At 45.0% G+C, this 21,095-nt stretch overlaps 1 protein-coding gene across 1 annotated transcript in view; it reads left to right on the top strand.

The window, feature by feature from the left end:
• Window position 1: 1 nt before the first annotated feature.
• Window positions 2-21,095, top strand: part of RAD18 (RAD18 E3 ubiquitin protein ligase) — a gene marked incomplete at its 5' end in the record, with an annotated part of 26,023 nt that continues 4,929 nt past the window's right edge. The window contains 11 exons of the mRNA XM_015640507.2: window positions 2-34; window positions 224-305; window positions 1,530-1,591; window positions 2,478-2,548; window positions 6,086-6,420; window positions 7,622-7,721; window positions 9,935-10,119; window positions 11,171-11,247; window positions 11,915-11,975; window positions 14,021-14,158; window positions 16,966-17,122. Of these exons, the coding sequence (XP_015495993.1) occupies window positions 2-34; window positions 224-305; window positions 1,530-1,591; window positions 2,478-2,548; window positions 6,086-6,420; window positions 7,622-7,721; window positions 9,935-10,119; window positions 11,171-11,247; window positions 11,915-11,975; window positions 14,021-14,158; window positions 16,966-17,122 (1,301 nt within the window). The remainder of the gene's footprint in view (window positions 35-223; window positions 306-1,529; window positions 1,592-2,477; window positions 2,549-6,085; window positions 6,421-7,621; window positions 7,722-9,934; window positions 10,120-11,170; window positions 11,248-11,914; window positions 11,976-14,020; window positions 14,159-16,965; window positions 17,123-21,095) is intronic.

Below are 21,095 nucleotides of genomic sequence, written 5' to 3'. Positions count from 1 at the left end.
GCCGCCGTGGCCGCCCAGCCTGGCCCCGCTGAAGGTGCGTGCGGGGCCGGAGGACGGGCGGGGTCCCCGGGGCGGCCCTGGCAGCTCACGGGGCTGTTCCGCAGCCTGTGCCGGCACGGCCGCTCAGCCCGGGCCCTTGGGCGGCCACAGCGAGCCCGGGGCTCCCGTCCCTGCCCGGGGCTCTCCTCCCGTGCTGACCCCGCTGTCCCCGCTGTCGTTTCAGGCCGTGGATGACTTGCTGCGCTGTGGGATTTGCTTCGACTACTTCAGCATCGCCGTGATCATCCCGCAGTGCTCGCACAGCTGTGAGTGCCGCCGGACACGGCTTGTGCTGTCTCGGGTGGGAGCTGTGGGGAAAGGCTGGGCCGGTCGGGATTGTTCAGCCTGGCAGGGAGAAGGGTCTGGAGCCTGCAGGAAAGACGGACAGAAACTATTTACAAAGGCCTGAAGTACCAGCACAGCAGGGAATGGCTTCCCTCTGACTGAGGACAGGGATGGGATAGGATAGAATAGAATAGAATAGAATAGAATAGAATAGAATAGAATAGTTAGAATTCAGAAGAAACTGTTCCCTGGGAGGGAGGTGATGCCCTGGCAGAGGTGCCCAGGGAAGCTGTGGCTGTCCCATCTCTGGAAGTGCCCAGGGCCAGGACAGGTTGGACAGGGTTTGGAGCAGCCTGGGACAGTGGAAGGTGTCCCTGCCCATGGCAGGGGGTGGGATGAAATGAGCTTTAAGGTCCCTCCAACCCAAACCGTTCTGGGGTTAATTAATGCTTCTGCTGCTTTTCAGATGCATTCCCACGGGGTCTGTGAAATAGAGATCTCTTTCAGGAGCTGCTGCTGAGTGTGTTCAGTGCTGAGACTCTGGCCCATGGTGATTTAGTGAGGGATTGTCTTTTCCTGGAGAATGATGAGACGTTTTAAACCCTTAAGTGGCTGTGAAAGCCATGGATAAATTGACAAAGTGTAACAAACACAGAAATTGACTGTGACAACATGAAGCTTATGGTGTGTTTCACCACCGAGTTTGTTGAGGCATCCCGTGATGATGAGATGACATCAGGCTGTCTCTCAGCATTTCAGTGCTGTATCTCTTCCTTTTCAGCCTCTTCTTTAAGCAACAAGTTGGTGTTGTTTTGGAAAGGGGCAGAAGAGCCTGGGAAAAAGAGGGGATTGTGAGTTTGTCTGGGCTATGTGGGAAGATGAAAGTGATCAGCATTAGTCACTCAAAAGCTCAGCATGGTGAGGGAGTGAGCAGTGCAAACCCTGCTGTGGTGGTGGTGTCTGGTGAAGGCTTTCTTGCCCTGGTATCAGCTTTGGACCGAGGAGCTGATATTTGATGTTGAACCACGTTTGCATAAAATACAGATTCTTTTGTGCCAATGATAATTCCATGTAAAAATTGTGTGTTTTCAATATTTGTGTATTGTGGAATAGCTTGCATGTATTGTTCAGTAAGGAAATATACAAGCCAGGATGTGGAAATGTATTTGGAGTCATGTTCAAAATGATGTATTTCCTTTCTCCAGATTGTTCCCTTTGTATCCGCAAGTTTTTGTCCTACAAAACGCAGTGTCCGACGTGCTGTGTGGTAAGTGTGGCTTTGGTTTGCTTTTGTCCCCTTCATTTTTTATCTTTTGGCAAATCTCAGGAGCTTTTCCCTTTGGACTATGGTAAGTAATTCTGCCTGCGTGGGCCAAGTGTGGTGCTCTTGCATCTGGAATTCTCCTGTGTCAGTGCAGGCAGAAGGGGATGGAGCATCAGGCCTGGGGTTTGGCTCAGGGCTGTGTTTACAGTCTGTCACAAAACATTTAATACTGATTTGTTAAAATACTCCCATCATTTAAACCAGCAGTGCTGAAACGTAAGTGCTTTATTTTCTTTGAGTGTAACCCCACTTAATCTCAAAATAAAATAAAAAAAATAATAAAAGCTTTGTTAAAAAGAAGAGCAGAGAGAGTTACGGTGAGATAAAAATCAGAAATTGTTTAAAAATAATGAATTGAATGCACAAAGGCATCTCATAATTCATATCTTCATTCCATAATGAGAAGATTAACGTTTCCCTTCATCAGTTTTCACACTTTGTTGCTTAAGGTTCTTACCACCTTCAGAAGATCTCTAGTTCGGTTTTCAAAATTATTAGACTTGTGCTCAGCAAACCATTGTTGGAGCCTGGGCACACTGGGCTTTGTTGCTTTAGCTTTATGCTTTGTTTTTACCTATTACCCTTAATATCCCAGACTTGAGTTCTCAGACAGTTTTTTTAATATGTGATATTTTTTTGGGAAGAAATGTTTATCCTTTAAGCATCTTAATTCCTGTAGCACTTCAGTGGGGGTAGTTGAGGCATCGTGCTGAGAAGCAAGTTACTGGTCACTTGAACATTTTCTGGGCACTTGCTGTTTTCACTGCATTTGAATGTTTGTTTGTTTAGGTTTCTTGTTTGTTTTTTTTTTTCTTTCTTTTTTTAATAGGCAGTCGCAGAATCTGATCTGAAAAACAACCGGATTTTAGATGATCTCGTGAAGAGCTTTCATTCTGCAAGGTATTTATGTAATTTCATGGCTACTCTCTCTGGTTTGGCAGTTGGAAAGGTGTGAGCACAGAGCCCTGGACAGGAGCAGTGTGAGAACTGGGCAAAAAAATTGTGCTGTCACAGAAGCATTGTCCAAGATGAATGTTTGCACTTTGGGAAGATGCTGCAGTGTCCTGGCTGAAGGTTACTGTCCACTCAAGTGATCTGGAGGTTTTACAGGGTCATTTTGGTTCTGCTGCTGGTTAGCTGCTCTGGAAGTTACAGTCCCTGCCAGTGTGGAGGGAGTCAGCAGATATGTCAGCGTTCTGTGGGGGAAATACTGGCAGTAAAGGTTTTCTGCAGGACCCTTCCTCTGTGTGCAGGGGAGATTCTGAACATAAGGATTTGTCCAGTGGTAATGGTCACCTTGCAAGAGCATTCTTTTGGCTCGGAAAATGATAGCTATTGAAAGACTGAAAATGTGAGTTTTCTTGGGTAAGGAAAGTAATGGAGTGCTATGCTTTCAACTTGATTTTTGAGCTACTTTTCTGTTTGTTTTTAATTCGGTTTTTAGCTTCACATCCCTTTAAAAGTCAGCAACAACAGAATAAATAAGACTTGATAAATTCTCACAACAGTAAATACATGAAGCTCCTTGTATTATCTATTTTCTTTTGATAAGAATCTACTCAGTGATTTGCTGGGAATTCTGTGGGTGCTCCTGTCTGTGTAGGAGACAAATGCACTTTCAACTTTTTCTCTGAAATGAGTTTGGAGCTGGAAGTCAATGAGACTCTTGGCTTTGTAAGCAGCAAGAAGCATAGTTCAGTTGATGGCTTTGTATCATGAGAGTTTCTCTGATGAAGATCATAGAATGTAGATAGATCTAATCTTCTATATGACCACTATTAGATTTAGTTGATTTATTTGAGTAATTTAAATCCTAAAGTTCCATCGTTTCAGCTTGAATTCTGGTGCTTCCTAGTGATAAATGGATTACTATTTTTTTGTTAATGCCTAATTTTGTAGGGAGCAAGTAGTGCTGACTTGGATCCATTATGATATTGAATCTTAAATGTTAATTTTTTGGACTGCTTTACTGGATCAGTATAAATCTTACCAGTGAGAGGAGTTCAATAACCTTTCCTTTTGTGACTTGGAGTTGAATCAATTTCTCACATGCAGCTGGATCAGAAGGGCTGTGGAGCCCTGTCTGGCCCTGGTAGCAGGGTGGGAAAGGCTCCCTGCTGGCTGCTTCAGTGGGACACACTCCCCAGGGGAGTGCAGGCAGTGTCACTGTGGTGTCCCCTGGGGCTGCCCATGCCCTGAGCTGTGACACTGTGAGGGGACACTGCTTGTCTGGAGAGCATTATGTGCATTGTTCAGTCACAACACCACTGCTCTTCTGTCCTGGTGATGTTGGTACAGGACAGATCTTCTGGCTCCCCCCTCCTCCATCTCTCTTTTTGGCTGTCCCCAAAAACAAACCCACAGTCCAGGTGTTGAAGAGCTCAGCATGGTCAAAAGATCAAATATCTTTTAACTTGACTTTGAAAACCTTTGAGCTTTGGGTAGCTGGATGTTATGAAAATAAGGCTTTAAATCTTTACAGCATTTCACAAAGTGCAAACCCATTTCTTAAGTCAGGCCTGGAGGGGAAGAAAATGGTAATGCTGGTGGCACTTAGCAGAGTGGAAGCTGTGCTCCAAGGTCAGTGTATGCAGGGAATGGGAATCATTCCAACCAGAGTGCTAATGCCATTCGTGCTCTGCTCAGCATTAGGTGTTTGTGGTGGATGTGTGGGAATGCAGCTCCCTCTCTGCACAGAGGGTGGGCTCAGTGCAAGTGGAGATGTCCTGTCCTCCTTATGGCTGCGGATGTTTGTTTGTCTGTGTGGAAGGGAGAGGAGGGGTTCTGGCCAGGCGTTAATGGGTGTGACTGCACCGTGCCCCCAGGAGCCTGGGGGACATTGCCATGAGCAGCTCTGTTCCCTCACCTGTCCTTGCTCTGGGGCAGAACTCATGGTTCTGGCCAGCCCAGGAGAGAAAGATGAGCAGTCTTTGCACCAGCTGTCCTTAATGAAGAGTTCTCTTATCCATTGCAGGATCTTCAAAAATAACACATGAAGTTTTGTGTGAAGTGTAAAGAGTTTTCATTGCCCTCTACTAAAGAGATCATTTTGAGAAAAATTGTCAGTTCCTGCATCTCCTTGTTAGAAACTTTGCAATAGAAATTAGAGTTGTACTTGCCTAAGCAGAAAAGCAGTAGTCCTTGCTGAAAAGAGTCTCTGCAGTTCTTCACCCATAGGGAAGAAAAATGTTTTTACTATTAAGTTTATCTCTGTTTCCTAGTCAGGGTTAGTGGACAGGTAGTGAGTCAGAGGAATAAACACAGGGTGCTCAGGGAGCAGCTGCTGTCATTGCTGGTGTGGTGACTGAGCCTCCAGCAGGAATGCAGGAGGAATCTCAAGGAGATCCACTGCCTTTAGTGCAGCTGGGACTGTCCTGTGTGAGCTGTTCCTAGGAGGAGTCACAGCTCTGGCTCTTCCTTGGAATGTATTTGTGTGGGAGTCCTGGGTTCCCCACAGCTCTGCCTCAGCCAGAGAGATGTAAATGGACTGTAAAGGGGAAGCAGGAGCCTGATGAAGGACACTTGGTTTTTGTGGGTGTTACAGGTGTGAAGGAGAAAATGTGGGAAGCTGTTTATGCTGTTGTTGAGGCAGGGTGCTGGAGAGAAGGGTGCTAAGAAACCATCCGTCTTTAGTCAGGTGGTTTTTAACTCCCTGCCCTGAGGAGGATGGGTCTCACAGGAGGGTTTGGGTAGTGGCTGTTCTGGTGGATCTGGGCTTGCTGACACCTGCTTGATTCATCTCCCAGCCTTCAGAGGGAAGGACACTGCTCTGCTCATGAACTGAGCCTTGTCTGCTGTGCTGCAGTTACTGCTCTGTGCCAGGAAGATAAAATTCTGTCAGCTCAGAGCTTACAGCAGTCTGTTAAATTCTTGAGAGTGTCACAGATAACACTGAGACTGTACAAAATATGCAGAGGTTTTTGAACATTGTGTAGAACTGATGTTTGCCATGGGATCAGCTGGTGATGGCAGAGGCTGGACCCCTCCATCACTGCATGCTTTCTCTGGGCTTGCTGAATGATGGATGAGCTTCCAGTGTGGTCATGCTTGTCCGAATCTCTCCAATCTCTCCTGTCAGAGTTTCTGTGATTAGTGAGAAAAATGAGTAATTCACTCTGGAGCTGAGGGGAGGGGGTGGCAGGTGACAAAGTGCTGTTGGAGAGCCCAGGGCTGTGCCAGGAGTGTCTGCTGTGCCCTGGCTCTTCTGTCCCTGGGGCTGGGGTGTGGGACCATGAGATGTCATCACCCAGCTGCTCATGAGCCCAAAAATCCACATTTGGGGAGAAGCCAGAGTGGGACTGCTTCCTCCTCTTTTTCCCTCAGTCCCAGCATTTTCTGTAATTGCACACCCAAAAAAGAGTGTGTGTTGGTGAAGCAGTGTCCAGGTTCCTAACAGCATGCAGTGTGCTAGCTGTGTTTTCTCCTGGCTGCCTGCAGGCAGCAGCTGTTGCAGTTGGTGTTGGATGCTCCCCCGGCTCCGGCCCGTGGCCAGCGTCCGGCTGCCGAGGGCCACAGGAGTTCTCAGCCAGATGCTAAACAGGCACCAGGGCTTGACAGCTTCTTAAGAAAGGACAAAGTCTGCACCTCCACAAAGGCAGATGGCCTGGCATGGACTGGGCAGAAGAGTGTCAAAACTGAGGAGCAGTGTGACCCTCCCAGCGCTTCTGCAGAGGTCGGTGGTAAGGACAAGGACGTGGGATCACAGGAGATTCCTGGCTGTGCTGAGAGTCTTGAAAAGCCTTCTACATCTGTGGGAAAAGGAGACAGGAAAGGTGAGGTGTTTATTTTGTGGGTATGTCCTGCTCTGTGCCCCTGTGTGGCTGGCTGTAGGTGTTAGAGGACTCTCAGGACGTGGCACTCCTCCCGTTTATCCGTGTGCCCCTGGTGTGTGCTGGCCCCTGCTCCCTTCACACCGCTGCTCCTGTGGGACAGCTCTGCTCCAAGCGTGGTCTTCACCAGAAACCTTGAGCTGCTGCCAAGGAATTTAATGGAATTCAGTGCTTATGGATCCCTTTGCTTTGAGTAACAACGCTAAAAAACAAGAGTTGTGCAACAGTCTTAGTAAAAATGAAGTAATTTCTCCTTCTCCCCAGTGACTAGACAGACACTGGCATTTATTCTGCTCTTGTATGTGTGAGTAACCAGATGCAGGTTATTTTATAATGTGTTTGTTGTTTGAGGGGTGAGCCTGAACTCAAAATGAGCAAAGCAGCCCTTCTGTTAATATTTCTGTTCACACATTCTCCAGAAGAATAATCTGCTTTATTTTTTTGTAATTCCGGAGAGTTAAGGTGAATTTACTTTGTAGCATAAACATGCCCATTTATACTAATCAACCACAATAAAATGGCAAAATCCTCTTAGTTCTGACATGCTGGCAGCCATCCTATTGACCCAGCTAAAAGCCTAAATTAAAATAAAATACCATGTAGGAGTGCACCTCTGGTTCTTATTAGTTCAGATTTAGCTGTTCTCTTGTTTAATGATTTATTCATCTGGAACTCTGAAGTTCATGTGTATTCATTAGCTGGATGAATCCTGCTTAAAGAGGTAGCATAGCCAGGAAAGGAGCCACAGGAAACCTGTCATGATTTTACACATCTGACCTGCTTGTGTTGATAATTTAAAGCTCACATGAAATTTTACTGCTTGTTTATTTTTGACCAATTAAAACTTGCACTTGCTTCCCATTTTATGATATTTCTGAATCTTTGAAATGGAAATTATGGAAATTATTTCCCCAAGTGCAAAGTAGTTGGTCAGCTAGTATTTGTGAAACACCTGCAGTGAGACAGTTTAGTGTTAATTGTTCCTGTTCTGAGAACTTCTCAGAGCTCAAATGTGACTTCCAGTACAGTAACAGCTCAGGACTTGTGTGTTCTGTCCCTGTCCCAACTATTAGTTTCTCAGAGGAAAACACTGGCTCTTTGCTGTTATATCCACACCAGTAAATTCCTTCTCCCTTGCTTTCAGTGGAATGTCCTGTTTGTGAGGTTGCTATTCTGGAGCAATACATAAACAAACATCTGGATAGCTGCTTGGCCAGAGAGGAGAAGAAGGACAGCCTGCGAAGGTGAGGAGCAGCCTGAGAGTTCCACGTGTGTGTGGCTGCTTTGTGCCCTGCTGAACTGAGAGCTGTTTGGTGCTGGGGTGTAATTGTGGTGGTTTGTGTTTGTTCCTGCCTTCCCTGCTGTGTGGAGCACTCTGAAATCGCTGTGGGGATTGTCCCTCCTTTGGAAAGTGGGTGGATTGCCAGCTCAATTACTCTTTGGCTTTTAGAGGCAAGAAAACAGTGGCCATTGCTTTAAAACATTCAGTGTGAGGAGAACTTTGTGTGTTGTTCTCATCACCTTTCTGCTCCCTGACATTAAAATTCCCTTCAGATAACACTGATTCCCATTTTTCATTTGGTGAGTGAATTGCTTCCTTCACTTCAGGTGTGCCAAGAGACATTTTCTTTTATAGCTGTCAAGTTAAAGAATAAAAATTGCACCTTTCTCTCCTCTCTGTGGGGCTGTTGAAGTTTCCTGAAGATCTCCATTTCCATAAGATGAATGCATTCCTTTGGCTTTGTGCCCCTGCCCCAGCATTGGTCACGGTCACCACATTCACATCAGAAGTGGAGTTGCAGTTTGTTTTACTTCCAGCAGAAATTTAGGCTGTTGTTATTTCTGACTGATCAGACCGAAGAACTGGGAGAATTTGTACTTCAGTGCTTGTTTTTCCAATTCCCCTGAACCTTGAATTAGGAAGTAATTTTATGCTAAAGCTCTTGTTTTGCCCAGTCATGCTTAGAGTGCAATCTGTAAGCTAAAGGAATTTCAAGATGAAAAAAGGGTAAATGAGTATGGAAATCTGCTGTTACATTTAATTTCCATTTGGAGTGGTTTAGCGCTTTCTCTGTTCATAATAAGTGGAAGAATAAGCCAGATCTGTCCTTGGTGTCACTCATGTCCCCAGCAGGGTTGGAGTTGTGTTTGTGAGCAGTGGCACAGCAGGCACTGGGGGTTCTGGCCAGCCTGCTCTGGGGGCTTTGCTTCTCTGAGGAGTGGGAGCCCTGCTTATCCTCTGTCCAGGCTGTGCTAACAGCTGAGCACTTTGAGCAGAACTGCTGGTTTAGCACCCCACAGCTGCACTGGGGTAATTCCAACGTGTGTTTCCAGAGAGCACTGTGTTTGTCAGGCCTGGGGAAACCCAACCAGCATCAGGAATTAAACCTGCTGGGAGCTGTGTTCCTGGGGCTGCCTGCTGGAAAGCTGTCAGCACGCTTTGGGTCATGCTGCTGGTGAGCTGGGATATCCACCAAGCTTCTGTGCAACTTTCAAAAGATTTAATTTAATTATTCAGTGAAATTTTTTATATTTCCCAAAAGAATCTGAAAAAGTTTCCCTAAACAGTGTATTGTGGTAATCCATCTTCTTTTTACCAGCCATGCTACAGGGGCTGGATTAGAGTAAATAAATTATTGACAGTTTTTGTATAAGACTTTTTTTTTTAACCTTGAAATTTTCAATGTGATAAGTCAAAAGTGCTGAATAGTTTTCAAATAAATCTCTCATTTTCACAGTGGAAAGCTGTTAACTGCTCTCTAATCCAGAGTAGTGCAGTTGAGCTTTATTTTGCTACAGAAAGAAAAATGTCTGATTAAATGCTGTTCCTCTGTGAATTACTGCAGTTGCAGAAGATGAGTAAGGCTGTAGATGGGTTTTGGCCACTTTGTTTTTCCCAGTTTGAGAGTATCTCACCAGGAGGTGTAGGGAAGCCTGAGCTAATTTGACAGGAGGAAATGTTCTGCTAATTTTAGGTGACAAAATTTGTACTAGGACTTGAATTTTCTCTGGCAGTTTCCTGTAATTAAGATGTTTTCCCCAGCTGTGCCAGGAATGTTGAGTCCTTCTGACAGAAAGCAGTGGAAAGTAGTAAATTTTGGCTTTAGCTGTTATTCCTCTGAGAGCACTGTTACTTATCTTTAATGTCTCTCTCTGTATCACCAAACCTTCTGTTAGCTGGGAACTGCTGCCTTCAGGTACATGACTATTTTTCTCAAAGACATTTTTCTAGAAGGCTGAAAAATCTCCTAATTCAAGTTTTGGTTTGATGTTTTAATGATTTTAATATTTCTCCAGCTGATTCAGGTAAGCCACGGCCAGTACTGGGGTGGGAAACCCAAGTTTATTTCATGTATATGTTATCCTGAGGGGGTGAAGTACCCTTAAGTAATTGTAAATACCTTGCTTTTCATAGGAGTATTAATTAAATAGAGTCTCTTTTGTTTTCCTTTGGCAGTTCTACTCAGAAGAGGAAGCTGATGTCCAAAGTTGTTTATAACCTGCTGTCGGATCGAGATCTGAGGAAAAAGCTCAAGGAACACGGTCTCTCTACCTCTGGGAGCCGCCAGCAGCTCATTAAGAGACACCAGGAGTTTGTGCACATGTACAATGCTCAGTGTGATTCCCTAAACCCCAAATCAGGTGAGAGAGAACCTGCAGGGAGGTGCTGCCATCACAAACCTTCAGTCTGCATTTCCCTTTCTGTTCTCTGGGGTGGGCTCAGCACTGGTTTGGCTGTTGGGAGAACTGGAGCTGGAAGGATTTTTCTTGTCTAAGACCAGTGCACAATTCTTGTTGAAGCTGCTGGGGTGGGTACTGGGGGTGAGGCTTCACTCAGTGCTGAGTCTGCCTCGTGCATCCAGAGGAGGGGACAGCTGGGGAGATGTGGTGTCACTTCAGCTGCCCTCCCCTAAATTATGCCAGGCTCTGCCTGTGTTCAGAGCCTGTGCACACAGGGTGAATTATTAAACTCACACTTGATGCAGATGTGCACTTTGGGAGCCTGAGGTCACTGTGTAACACCAACAGCTCAGCCTCTGAGGAAGCACAGGTGCCACATTCCTGCAGTGGGCTTAAACCAGCTTGGAACAGGTTTTATTCTTTCCCAGCTTAAGATGCTTTTGTTCTGCTTCACTGTATGGTGCAGTGTTCATTTTAATAACTGCCCAGAGCTGCCTGGCAGTGCTGTGGAGATGATGAAATGCAGAAACAGATTTGTAAATGTCAAAGTAAACTGTGCAGGGTTCTGCATAGCTGTGGCTCTAGTTAAATGTTACAGTTATGTTGTTTATAGGCTTTGGATGTGTCTGACAATTGTTGAAGTCGGTTGTAATTCCTCTGTGGGCTGTGGGCTTTGCCCTTGAGCCTGCACATGCTTCCCTTGCTCTGGAAGGTGGTTTGGGGGACAAAGTAAGGTAAACAGTAGATGCAATCATTGTGTCTTCCACTGAAACTTCCAGTATAAAATGGAAAATCTCTCTGAATTGTGTGCCACAAGCTCTGTTGTGTGCAGGAGTGAGGTTCAGTAGGATTTGGAAAGAGCACATTTGCCTGGGATTGGAGCCTGAGCTTTCCCTCTCAGAGGCCTAATGCTGTTTGTCTTTTAAACTGGGGGTAGTTTCAGTCTGTGCTGTTACAGCTCTTTATTTCCCAGCTCCTGTTTCAGTGATCCCTTTCTTGTATTTCCAAACAGTTGCAGAGGTTGTTAAAGAGCTGGAGAAGAATGAGAAGATCCGGGTTCAGCTGGAGTGTAATAAACACAGTGAAAATGTAAGTGACTGATGTGGGTTCTCACTGAGGGGTGGCCAGCAGAAACTGCAGAGTGAGCACTGACAGTGTCTGCCTGTTGCTGAGGTGTGGAATTCCCAGGCTGCATGTTAGAATTCACATTTAGCATCCTGTAATGAGCCTGGTTTTCTCACACCACACCTTTGTCATGGGCAGCCCTGGGTGCACTGCTGCTTTTTGTGCCCAAACCCTTTAAGCAGGAGCAATTTTTGACTGCAATAAAAATTCTTGAGCAATGTTCTCCTTGGCCATACTGGAAGATCTTGACCCTCCATGGCAGTGTGGGGAATATTTTGCTTCCTAGAATTCTCTAGGATTTAGCTAGCAGATTCCATGCTTCTGCATCGGCAGCAGTGCCTGCCCTTTTCCCATGACATTTGATACTTTGGTGACTTTTGAAGCCTGTTTGTTGCACAGTGTTAGGAAATATTTTATGGCCCACATGTGCTGGGTGTTACTTGGTGGCTCTGTGGAAGCAGGGCAGGACACTGTGGACACGTTCTGTAAATGTCTGTTGATGTGATGAGCTACTGAAAGCTGAGGGGGAAAAACAAACAGTTGCTTCTTCCAGTTTCAAGTCTCTAATTTCAAAGTCTGCAGCTTTATCATATTTTTATATATGTTAAAAACATTTGTGTGATTTCTGTAGAACTTGACCTTCACAAAGGACCAGACAGAGGAAGAAATAGATGAGATCCACGCTGAATATCGTAAGTAACGTGCAAATTTCACCTCATTTTGCTTTTAAATTCCCTTTCTTTTCCATTGAGCTGAAATGCACACACTGATTGCCTCCAAAGGCATCTCTATTAATGCACTTTGTTCTGCAGTGTTTGCTGGAGATGAAAGCAGAGCAGGGTGTGGGGTGTGCAGCTGAGTGGTGTCACTGGGAGCCCTCTGCAGCAGAACTGCTCTGAAAGGCTTTCCTGAACCCACCTGGGGCCTGGCCTTCCTGATCCTGCTTTTATTTCCTTGGCCTGTTGTACACATTTAGAACAAAAATACATTCATACTGTCTGAATTTTTTCAAAGACAGGTTTGAGTTTAGATTGCTAAAAGGGCATGGCTACAAAACTGATCACTTGGAGCTCTTGATAGTCTGAAGCAGATTAACTGAAAATTGGAAAATTAAAGATAGGAAAAAGGAGAAGATGAAAAAGTATTTTAATGGGGAGATGTGGTTTAAAAACTATTAAAAAATACTGACCAAGAGGCCAATGGTAACTGGCGTCAGGTAATTATTCCTGATAAAATAATAAGGAAGAAATCATAAGCATGAAAAAAAGAACTGTGTGTTCAAATTGAAGAACAGTTTGAGATTAAAGAACTCTTATCAAATGCCATTACTGTGAACAGCCTTTGGGGAAGGCAGGACAAACTCTTTGGGAGAAAATACATTTTTTCTGCTTCTTTGCACTTTCCCAGGCTCTTGGCCACTCACACATTGCACTGTTGGCATTTTTTTGTTGTTTATGAAATACCAATTAATACTTTGGCTTGATGAACCTGAGGATGGGAGCTGGCAGTTACAGCCACTGTCATTTCCTTCTGCTCTGCAGGACCTGGGAACACTCTCAGCTCACTCTGCTTTTTTCCTGGTCTTTAAATAAAGAGTTAAAAAATCTACAGGAAAGGAAGTACATCTGTGAAAAAAATTGATTTGGCTGTCTTTTCTGCTTATAAATCTTTAATTTGCCATGCTCTTTGGAGGTCTGCTGCTTTGTTTTGTGTTTAAATATTTGTCCTTCTGTCTGGGGCTGGTTTATGTTGCTGCAGTTTGGTGGGATGTGCTTGGGGTGTCATTTCAGCACCACAGTGATTTACAGTGTAGCTGAATAGTGCTTGTGTGCCAGGACATTTCTTTTCCAAAAGCTTTGTAGCTCTGCCATGAGCCAGAACAACAAAAGATAGTAATGCTGGAAAAACTGAAGCACCAAAGGAATTCTGTAATGAGGGTGCAGCGACTCAGACACGACATCTGGGACAGAACTTGCTTTTTATTAACAGAATTTTTGGCCTTATGTGGTGTTTTCAGCTACTCAGGGAAAGGGAGTCAGTATCAAAATGTTTCCTTCTGTGGGGCAGAACTTGGTGTTGTTTTATCAAAGAATACATCAAAGAATTTCTTCACTGGAAGGGTGGTCATTCATGGGAATGGGTGACACAACTCTTGACAGTCCTTTCTCAGAAGGAATTCCTGCTCTGTCCACCCTGAGCTCCCCTGGCCCAGCCTGGGGCTGTTCCCTCTCCTCCTGTCCCTGTTCCCTGGGAGCAGAGCCTGGTCCCTCCTAGCAGGGCTTCCCTCCCTGGGTTAGGACATCCCCAGTGTCCTGCTGGGGACACCAGGTGTTTTCTCAGCCTCTGAGGAAAGCATTTCAAGTGTCAAGGTTAAACAACTCCATTGCTTTGGCTGAGCAGCAGAGAAGTGCTTAAAACATCCCAAGTGATGGAAAGTGCAGAGAGTATTTGCATTATTGACTTAAAGGATGTGAATCCCAGCAGTGTAATGGGCATGACACAGAGCATGAAGTGTTCATCTGTGCCTGTGCTCTGCACTGTGGGCAGCTAAAAAAGCACAGACACGGATTTGGATCATTAATAGAATGTGGAACATATCACAGTGCTGGGTTGGTTTTCATCTGCTGTAAGAAAAATGCTTTTAATTCAGTTTTTTGTGTCCATTTCTGTTCATGTCCTTTCATGTGCCATACCTTAGTCCTGTGGGGGTGGTCAGTGATGCTCTGTTGCCTTTCAGGAAACAAACACAGGAGTGAATTCAAGTTCTTGGTGGATCAAGTGAATAAACGGTGGAAGAAAACAGGGGAGGAGAGGAAAGCAGAACGTGCTCAAAGCAAAGAGGAAGTCTCTGTCCAAGAGCTGCCAGCAGCCACAGGTCAGTGACATTAGTGTGATCCCCTCTAGGATCGCTCTAAGAAGTGCAGGGTTCCCAAAGAGATGATCTTTCATCTGTTGTTGTTTTTCTAGACCCTTTAAGGGGAAAAAAACCCAACAGCATAAAGATCAATCAGACCCTAAAATGATTTATTACTGTTGATTTGAGTGTGGAACATAAGCATGACCCATAATAAATAGATTTGATTTCTGTGTGGTGTGTGTGGATGTGCTTTGTCTGGGGCACACTCCAGCTGCTTGCAAAGGGCTGTCAGGTCCTGCTTCAGCTTTGCTGGGAGGAAGGAGCAGCCTCCAGCCTGTTCCTTCTCCTTGCTCCCCACAGCCCCAAACACCTCCAGGGTGTGCCCCAGGCGTGCTGCCTGCAGGGGCCTTTGTCTCCTTTGGGTTGTGTTTCCTGGCTGCTTTGGCAGCAACATCTGTCTTTGAACGTGGGATTTAGAGGAGCATTCCTCAGCCTAATGGAACTTGTGGATTTCTAATCTATTTAAGAGTCTGAGTTTTGGCACAAATCCCACTGGCCAAAATGGGATGTGCTGTTGTCTGTGCACTGGGGAAAACATGGCAGGGTTGTTTGCCCCAGCTCTCACAAATCCCTGTGCTCTTGAGCCCAGTTAATCTGTGGCTCTCTCCAGTGCTGGCTCTTCCAGCAGAGCTCTGAAGAATAAAAAGAAACTAAGAAAACAGTATAATAGTATGAATTTTATCCTTATTGTTTCCTGCAGACCTTGATGCCAGTGCACAATCCGTTCTGTGTAAAGGGTAAAAGTTAAGGAATCTCAAGGACAAAATACCTAAAGCTGTTCCTCTTCTACAGCAGAAGGAGAGGCAATGTGTTATTGAGGTCACAGCCTTGATTTCCAGCTCTAGAAGGGAGGGATGGGCTGCTGTGGATTTTGGGGTTTCTGAAGTGAGCTGTTGTGTGTGTGCTGCCCTGCAGGCTTTGAGAAGAGCTGAAGTAAAGCCATAGAGTTTCTTCAGAAGAGTGGTCAGGTAGAAAATAACTGGGATCAGATGTATCATGGAAATATCATGGATCAGATGTTCAGAATGTGGCAGCACCTCATTTGGTTCTGGCAAACCTGCACAATTTCCATTACACTTTGTTCTCTGAGCTTCCAATAATCCTTGGAATTGCAGTTTTGAGTTTTATGCACAACATCTGCACTTGGATGACTGTTTGTAAACAGCTGAAAAAGCAAAAATTTACAGGGAAGGAACAGATGCCTAAAACCTGTTTCCTTGGGGCTCCTTGTTAACCAAAATTGCCTTTGAATTAAACTGGGGATTACAGCATGGGAAAGGAAGAAGCCAGGAATGGGCTGATGGTAACAGCTGGTAGAGCCAAGGCTTTGTCTGCATTCCTTATCCACTTCCTTTGGCTTCTCATGGTGGAATTATACAGAGTTAAATCAGATCTTTGGTTTGGTTGGGCTTTTGTTGGTTTGTTCATTTATTTTAATTTCTCCCTGCATCTCTCCCATTGCTCTCTCCTGTACTATTGGTTGATGTAATTTAACCTCATTCTGTTTGTGGTGACATTTTAATCATCTCTTCCTGATTTACATCATCTTGCTTTTCATCTTTAAGATTAAAATACCTGTTTCCCAGTCTTTGTAACTTTTAAACATAGGGCTGTGCTTTGCCTAAGGGGAAGGTGCCATGAGGATTTGATATATATTGGTACTAAATAATTTGATTCAATAAATATTAGCTGTGCTGGGCTGCATTATTGCACAGGCCTTTGCTATTTTTACCCTGCTAATTTCAGAGCTGTGTTTTGTTAGTTGGACAACTGACTCACTGGGATCTGCTGGTTGTTTGTCAGCAGACAAAAATACACCCCTGATATTTAATTATGCCTGTTAGCGGGAGAGAAAGGGCAAGCTGAGCTGAATCCAAAGATTGTGATGCCCCTCCACTCTCTAATTAAAATTCTGCTTGACCATTTCTGTCCAAACCATTGCTGGAGGGGCAGAGAAGTGGGAGTGGTTTGAGCAGGAGCATGGCCCTGAGATGGAGCCAGGACGTGTCTGGGACTGTCACCATCACTTATCAGTGAGATGGGTCTGGGAGGGCTTAGAGTCCATTTTAAGTTAAGTAACTCACTTGCAAATATTTGTGGGTATGGCATAAGGGTAGTCTGTCTTTTCATACCAGAATTTTTCAGCTGTATCTGTTTTCTCTTTGGAGGGGCAGAAGGTGTCTTTTCAGACAACTGTTCATCTTCTCATTGAACAAAACACTTGACACAGAATCAGCAGAATGCTTTTCAGTTTTTGTCTGTTGTGTTGTCTAGAAATTATTATTCCTGTTGAAATGGAAATGTCAGTGCATTGACCTTGTCTTAGCTGCATAAGGAAGTAAATCACAACTGAAAATAAGCCTGTTAATTTGATCTGTAAAACTGAAAGCTGGAGGGAATTGGTAGCACAAGCAGCCAACAGCATTCATTTAGTGCTTGCTAATTTCTGAAATAAAGTCACATCCTATGAAATGTGTAACACATCCTCACCCTTCATTTCTCTCCTTGTGTTTGAAACTCAACAGTGAAACATTTCTGGTTCTCAGGGAGTTGTTGGTTGGTTTGGTTTCTTTTTTAAATATACACAAAAAGAAATTCAACCTTTGAAACTGTCAGAGTGTTGGGAAGTATGTGGGAATGAGAAGTCGGTATTTAAATGTTTATAACTTATTTTTTTCTTAAAAATCTTTCTCTAGGCTGCAGAATCCTAAACAATACTATTTTGCATTATTGTTCTTTCTAATCTCTGTCTTTCCTCTTGGTAGAACCTGGGGAAGAGCATCCCACAGCTGTGATCCCTGGAAAAGCCCAGGCACTCCAGTCAGAAATTGCCAATGGCCAAAGAAGTGAATCTCATTGCTTGAGGGACTGGCAGAGATCAGCCTCTCCTGAATTCTCACTGTCATCTGCCTCAAGCAGCAGGTTAGTGAGGGAGTCCCTCTGTGCTGGCTGGGAGCAGTGCAGGCAGCCAGCTGCACAGGAGGGATGGGCTCACAGAGTCACACTCAAATACAGGTAAAATTCACTCAATGGTTTGTAATGCCTTTGTAAGGGATTGCTGGTGTAAATGTTCCTTTAGATACAAAACCAGGGAGTGGAATGTCTGGGGAATCAGGAGTGTGCTTGGTGAGCCCCTTCCACAGCTTCACCTCCCCATCTGCTGCAGGTTTTATTTAGAGAGGTCCCAACGTTGATACAGCCCCAGTCTCTCAAGTAGTATAGCTGCAAGGACCTGTGGCCCCAGCTTCTGGAGAAGAGGTGAAAAAGTCATTGAGAACAAATACAGAATAATTGGGTTTTGCTATGTGTCTAAAAGCAAGAGAGCTAATTTTGTTATCTTGTTGATAACAGAAATGAGAGGAGAATGCAGGAATAAAAGGGTCTCCTGTGTTTTTAGAAGTGGGAGATAATCAGAGGAAGTAGCTGAAGGTCACCAGCTGAGCTAGGAGTGACATTTCTTGATTTCCCACACCTTAGACCCCTATTAGCTGCCTCTTCCTCCTCATTCTGCAAATCCTAAGAGTAAAGCAATGATTGGCTTCACTGTTGGATATTAACAGTTATTAACAATTATTCTAATTGAAATATTTTAACAGAAACCAATTTTCCTAAAGTCATTTTGGTTCACAAAGAGCTTTTAAAACTGATCTTGAGGGTTGAAGAGCTTTTAAAAGTCGTCATGAGGGTTCCCTTTTACAGAGGGAAATGCTGAACTGTGAGTGAAAGCCTAGGGGGACTCTGGAATGGGGAGATCAGCTCAGGGGATTAGAGAGCATCAAACAATAAATGTCTTTGTTTTACAGCATCAAACTTGGCTGCCTGTTTCCATTTACTTGAATGAGTGGGAGCACCCAGTAAATATTTGTCAGTAAACAGCAGTGTGCTGGCTGGCAGAGCTCTTGGGGAGGCAGGAAGGGTCGTTGTTGCCCTTTCAGAATATCACTGCATTTCTGTTCAATAAATCCCTTCCCCTCCTGTGGCCTTTCCCCTCTGTGCTGTGTCTTTCTGCCTGAGCTGGTGCTGTAAAATTGACAAAGGCACATCAGTTTATGTGCTGTTCAATGTGTCACAAGCCTTTAGGGGAGCACAGGACTAGATTTATCTCAGTTTCTCAGGCTGCAAATGATGACGACAGTTTTTCCTTCCCTGTGATCAGGGAGCTGTTCTCCTGCTCGTGTCTTGGTCACCCCCAGTGCTCTGGAGTCACACAGATCTGCACCTTGGTGCAGCCAGTGCTGGAGTGCCTCACTCCAGGTGTGTTGGAGCAGATTCCCCAGCTCTCAGGGGGGCACAGCCACCTGCAGAGTTTGGGTGACCCTCTGGTCTGACTGCCCAGGGCAGGGGCAGCTGGAGAGGCCCAGGGAGCCTTGGGACATCACACCCTGCAGCTTCCCCAGAGTTTGGGCTGCACAAAGAGGGTGAGAGCAGCAGCAGTAATGCAGAGAAAGCTCAGCTGGAGTGGCAGATGCTGCCTGGTGATGATGGAGGGTCCCTCTTGTCTGACCACAGTGTTCCTCATGCCAGCCTGTACCTTGCTAAGGAGCACTGTAGAGTTCTCCTGTGTTTTTTGGGAAATAAAGGAAGGTTGCAGGGAGTCTCCCCCTTTCCAGGGTAGAGGAACATGGACTGAAAAGAGTCCAGCATGCTCTTTGTAGCTGTTGTGAAGGGGCAGGAGGGCTGCTGGGCTCAGAGGTTCCTGTGGGGTCCTGCCATGCCCATGGACCAGCTTTGGACCGTGCAGTTCATCCACAACTGCAGCTTTTGCTCCCACGTGTCCAAAGGGCCCTGGGATCTGGCAGCTGGCAGGGGCTGTAGCAACAGGTGTAGTCATTCAAGCTGCATGAAGAAAAGACATATTTTATCACTGTGGGGTTACCATGGGGCTGGTATTTTGTTCATTGTAGTGAAATAAATCCAGCACAAACCAAACAAGAATGATTTAGATGCTGATGGTTTTAGTAGTATTGTGGTATTGTATCAAGTAATGGACTTGTGAGGCTGGTGTTTTCCTGATAACGAGAGGGTATCCTTTGCCAAGAGTAAATGTTTTTCACATTGAAATGTCAAAACTGGAAATATATTTGGAACTCCAAATCTGCATGCTGTGTTCTTGTGAGCAGGGCACTTCTAAATGGAAGGCTGTTGTTTTGATGAATTAAACTAAAATGAGGATGTTGAGTAGCATATAGAATATAACAGAACAATCTGCAAGTCAGAGTTGAAATGTTTGTTCTGCAAAAAGATCCTGCAAGGAAATCAGTGCTGCTTTCTCCTTCAGTGCTGTTTTCTCCTTCATAAAGTTTGTCCCTTTTCAGTCTCATGTCAATAGCTGCTAAGGGGGTTGTTGGTCAAGATTAGAAATTCATCCATTGTACACCAATCACTGCTGAAATGATATTATTCAAAGGTCTGTTGTAAAACTGAGAAAATGAGAATTTTGCTCCTGCAGGAGGAAAGATCCAGGCCAGGTGTGGAGGTTGTAGCAGTGCTCCAAACATGCTTGTGCCCTGGGAGATTGATGACCCCACCAAGAGAACAAACTGGGTGTTACAGATAAGCACCAAAACACAGCCATGGCTTTGAAAGGGTAATTTTTCAAAGCTCTGAAGTCACAGTTACACAGGGCTTCAGTGCTCCAGTGCACACTGCTCCATATGAATAGTCCTGTGGCGTTCTTGGACTTTCTGGGACTCAAGCCAAATTTTAGGCAACTACTTAAACAATAGGAAAATCAGAAAAGAAATTAGGAGGAACAATGATAAGCTAGTTAATGAGCTATGTAAAGGAAATATTCCATTCTAAGTATTTTATATAATGGGCGTAATATGCAATTTTTAAAGCAAAATGTTTTTTCTTAAAACCGTGTGCAGCACAAGTGTCGGCTCCTGATGGTTAGAGGGAGACTTGAACAGCAGACAGAACCCAACATTGGCCTTGTGTGGGATGCTGAAACACAGTCAGAATTTTGAAGTCCTGGTGGGAAAGTGCTGTATCCACAGGCTGTATAAATGCCTGTGCTGCTGGAATGCCCAGAGTGCCTGCAGTGTCTGCCAGGAGGGGCTCATGCCCAGGGAAGGGCCCTCGTCTGCAATCTCTGGGGCTTTCTGGCAGTGAGTTTGGGAGCCATTGATCAGGATCCAAGATCTGGACTTAGCAGGTCACTTATCCTTGGATTTATGTGCTTTACATAATACAGGCTTTAGCTCTTCAGCAGAAGAAGAGGTAGAAATAGGAGTGCACTGGATGGCAGCAGCCCTCTGAAATGGGTGGCATGGGTTTGGCAAAGCTGGCAGGATGGAGTGTTTGGAAATGCTGTGTGAGCTCTTCCTGGGCAGCTGCCTCAGTCTGAGTTTGAAGTCAGCATTGTCCTGCACCCTTTTCATTGCTGTCAGATGAGAGAAGTGTATGAAAATGTGTTGATCAGTGCAATAATTGCCTTTTTTAGTTCTTCAGGACTTTTTAACTTAATAAATCTTGCACTGCTTTGGCTCAGGTATGTTGTATATCACAGTGTTAGACAGGAGTGTTTAATCTGTGAATTTTGGCCTCAAATATGGGTTCCTTGTGAAAGGATGATGATAATTTTCTGCTATTCTGTTGATTCATACTTTTCTTCCCAAAACTTTGAGCTGTAACAAGTGGCAGGAGCTGTGAGGCTCAGTGGTGAGTCCTGGGGACATTGTCAGGTAGGACCAGCTGCTGGCCTTGGATGTTCCTGGTGGAAGCTCTCACATACAGCGTGTGTCCAGGAGGACATCAGTCCCTGGCCAGGAGCTGTGGGGTGGGGAGCTCTGAGCCCTGCAAACAGGAGTTGTGGTATGGAGCTCTCTGAGCCCTGGGAACAGGAGTTGTGGTATGGAGCTCTCTGAGCCCTGGGAACAGGAGATGTAGGGTG

This window comes from Parus major, chromosome 12, assembly GCF_001522545.3.
Source record: "Parus major isolate Abel chromosome 12, Parus_major1.1, whole genome shotgun sequence".
Lineage (NCBI taxonomy): Eukaryota > Metazoa > Chordata > Aves > Passeriformes > Paridae > Parus > Parus major.
The sequence above is the reverse complement of the archived record's forward strand: the minus strand, read 5'-3'. Positions and strand labels throughout refer to the sequence as shown.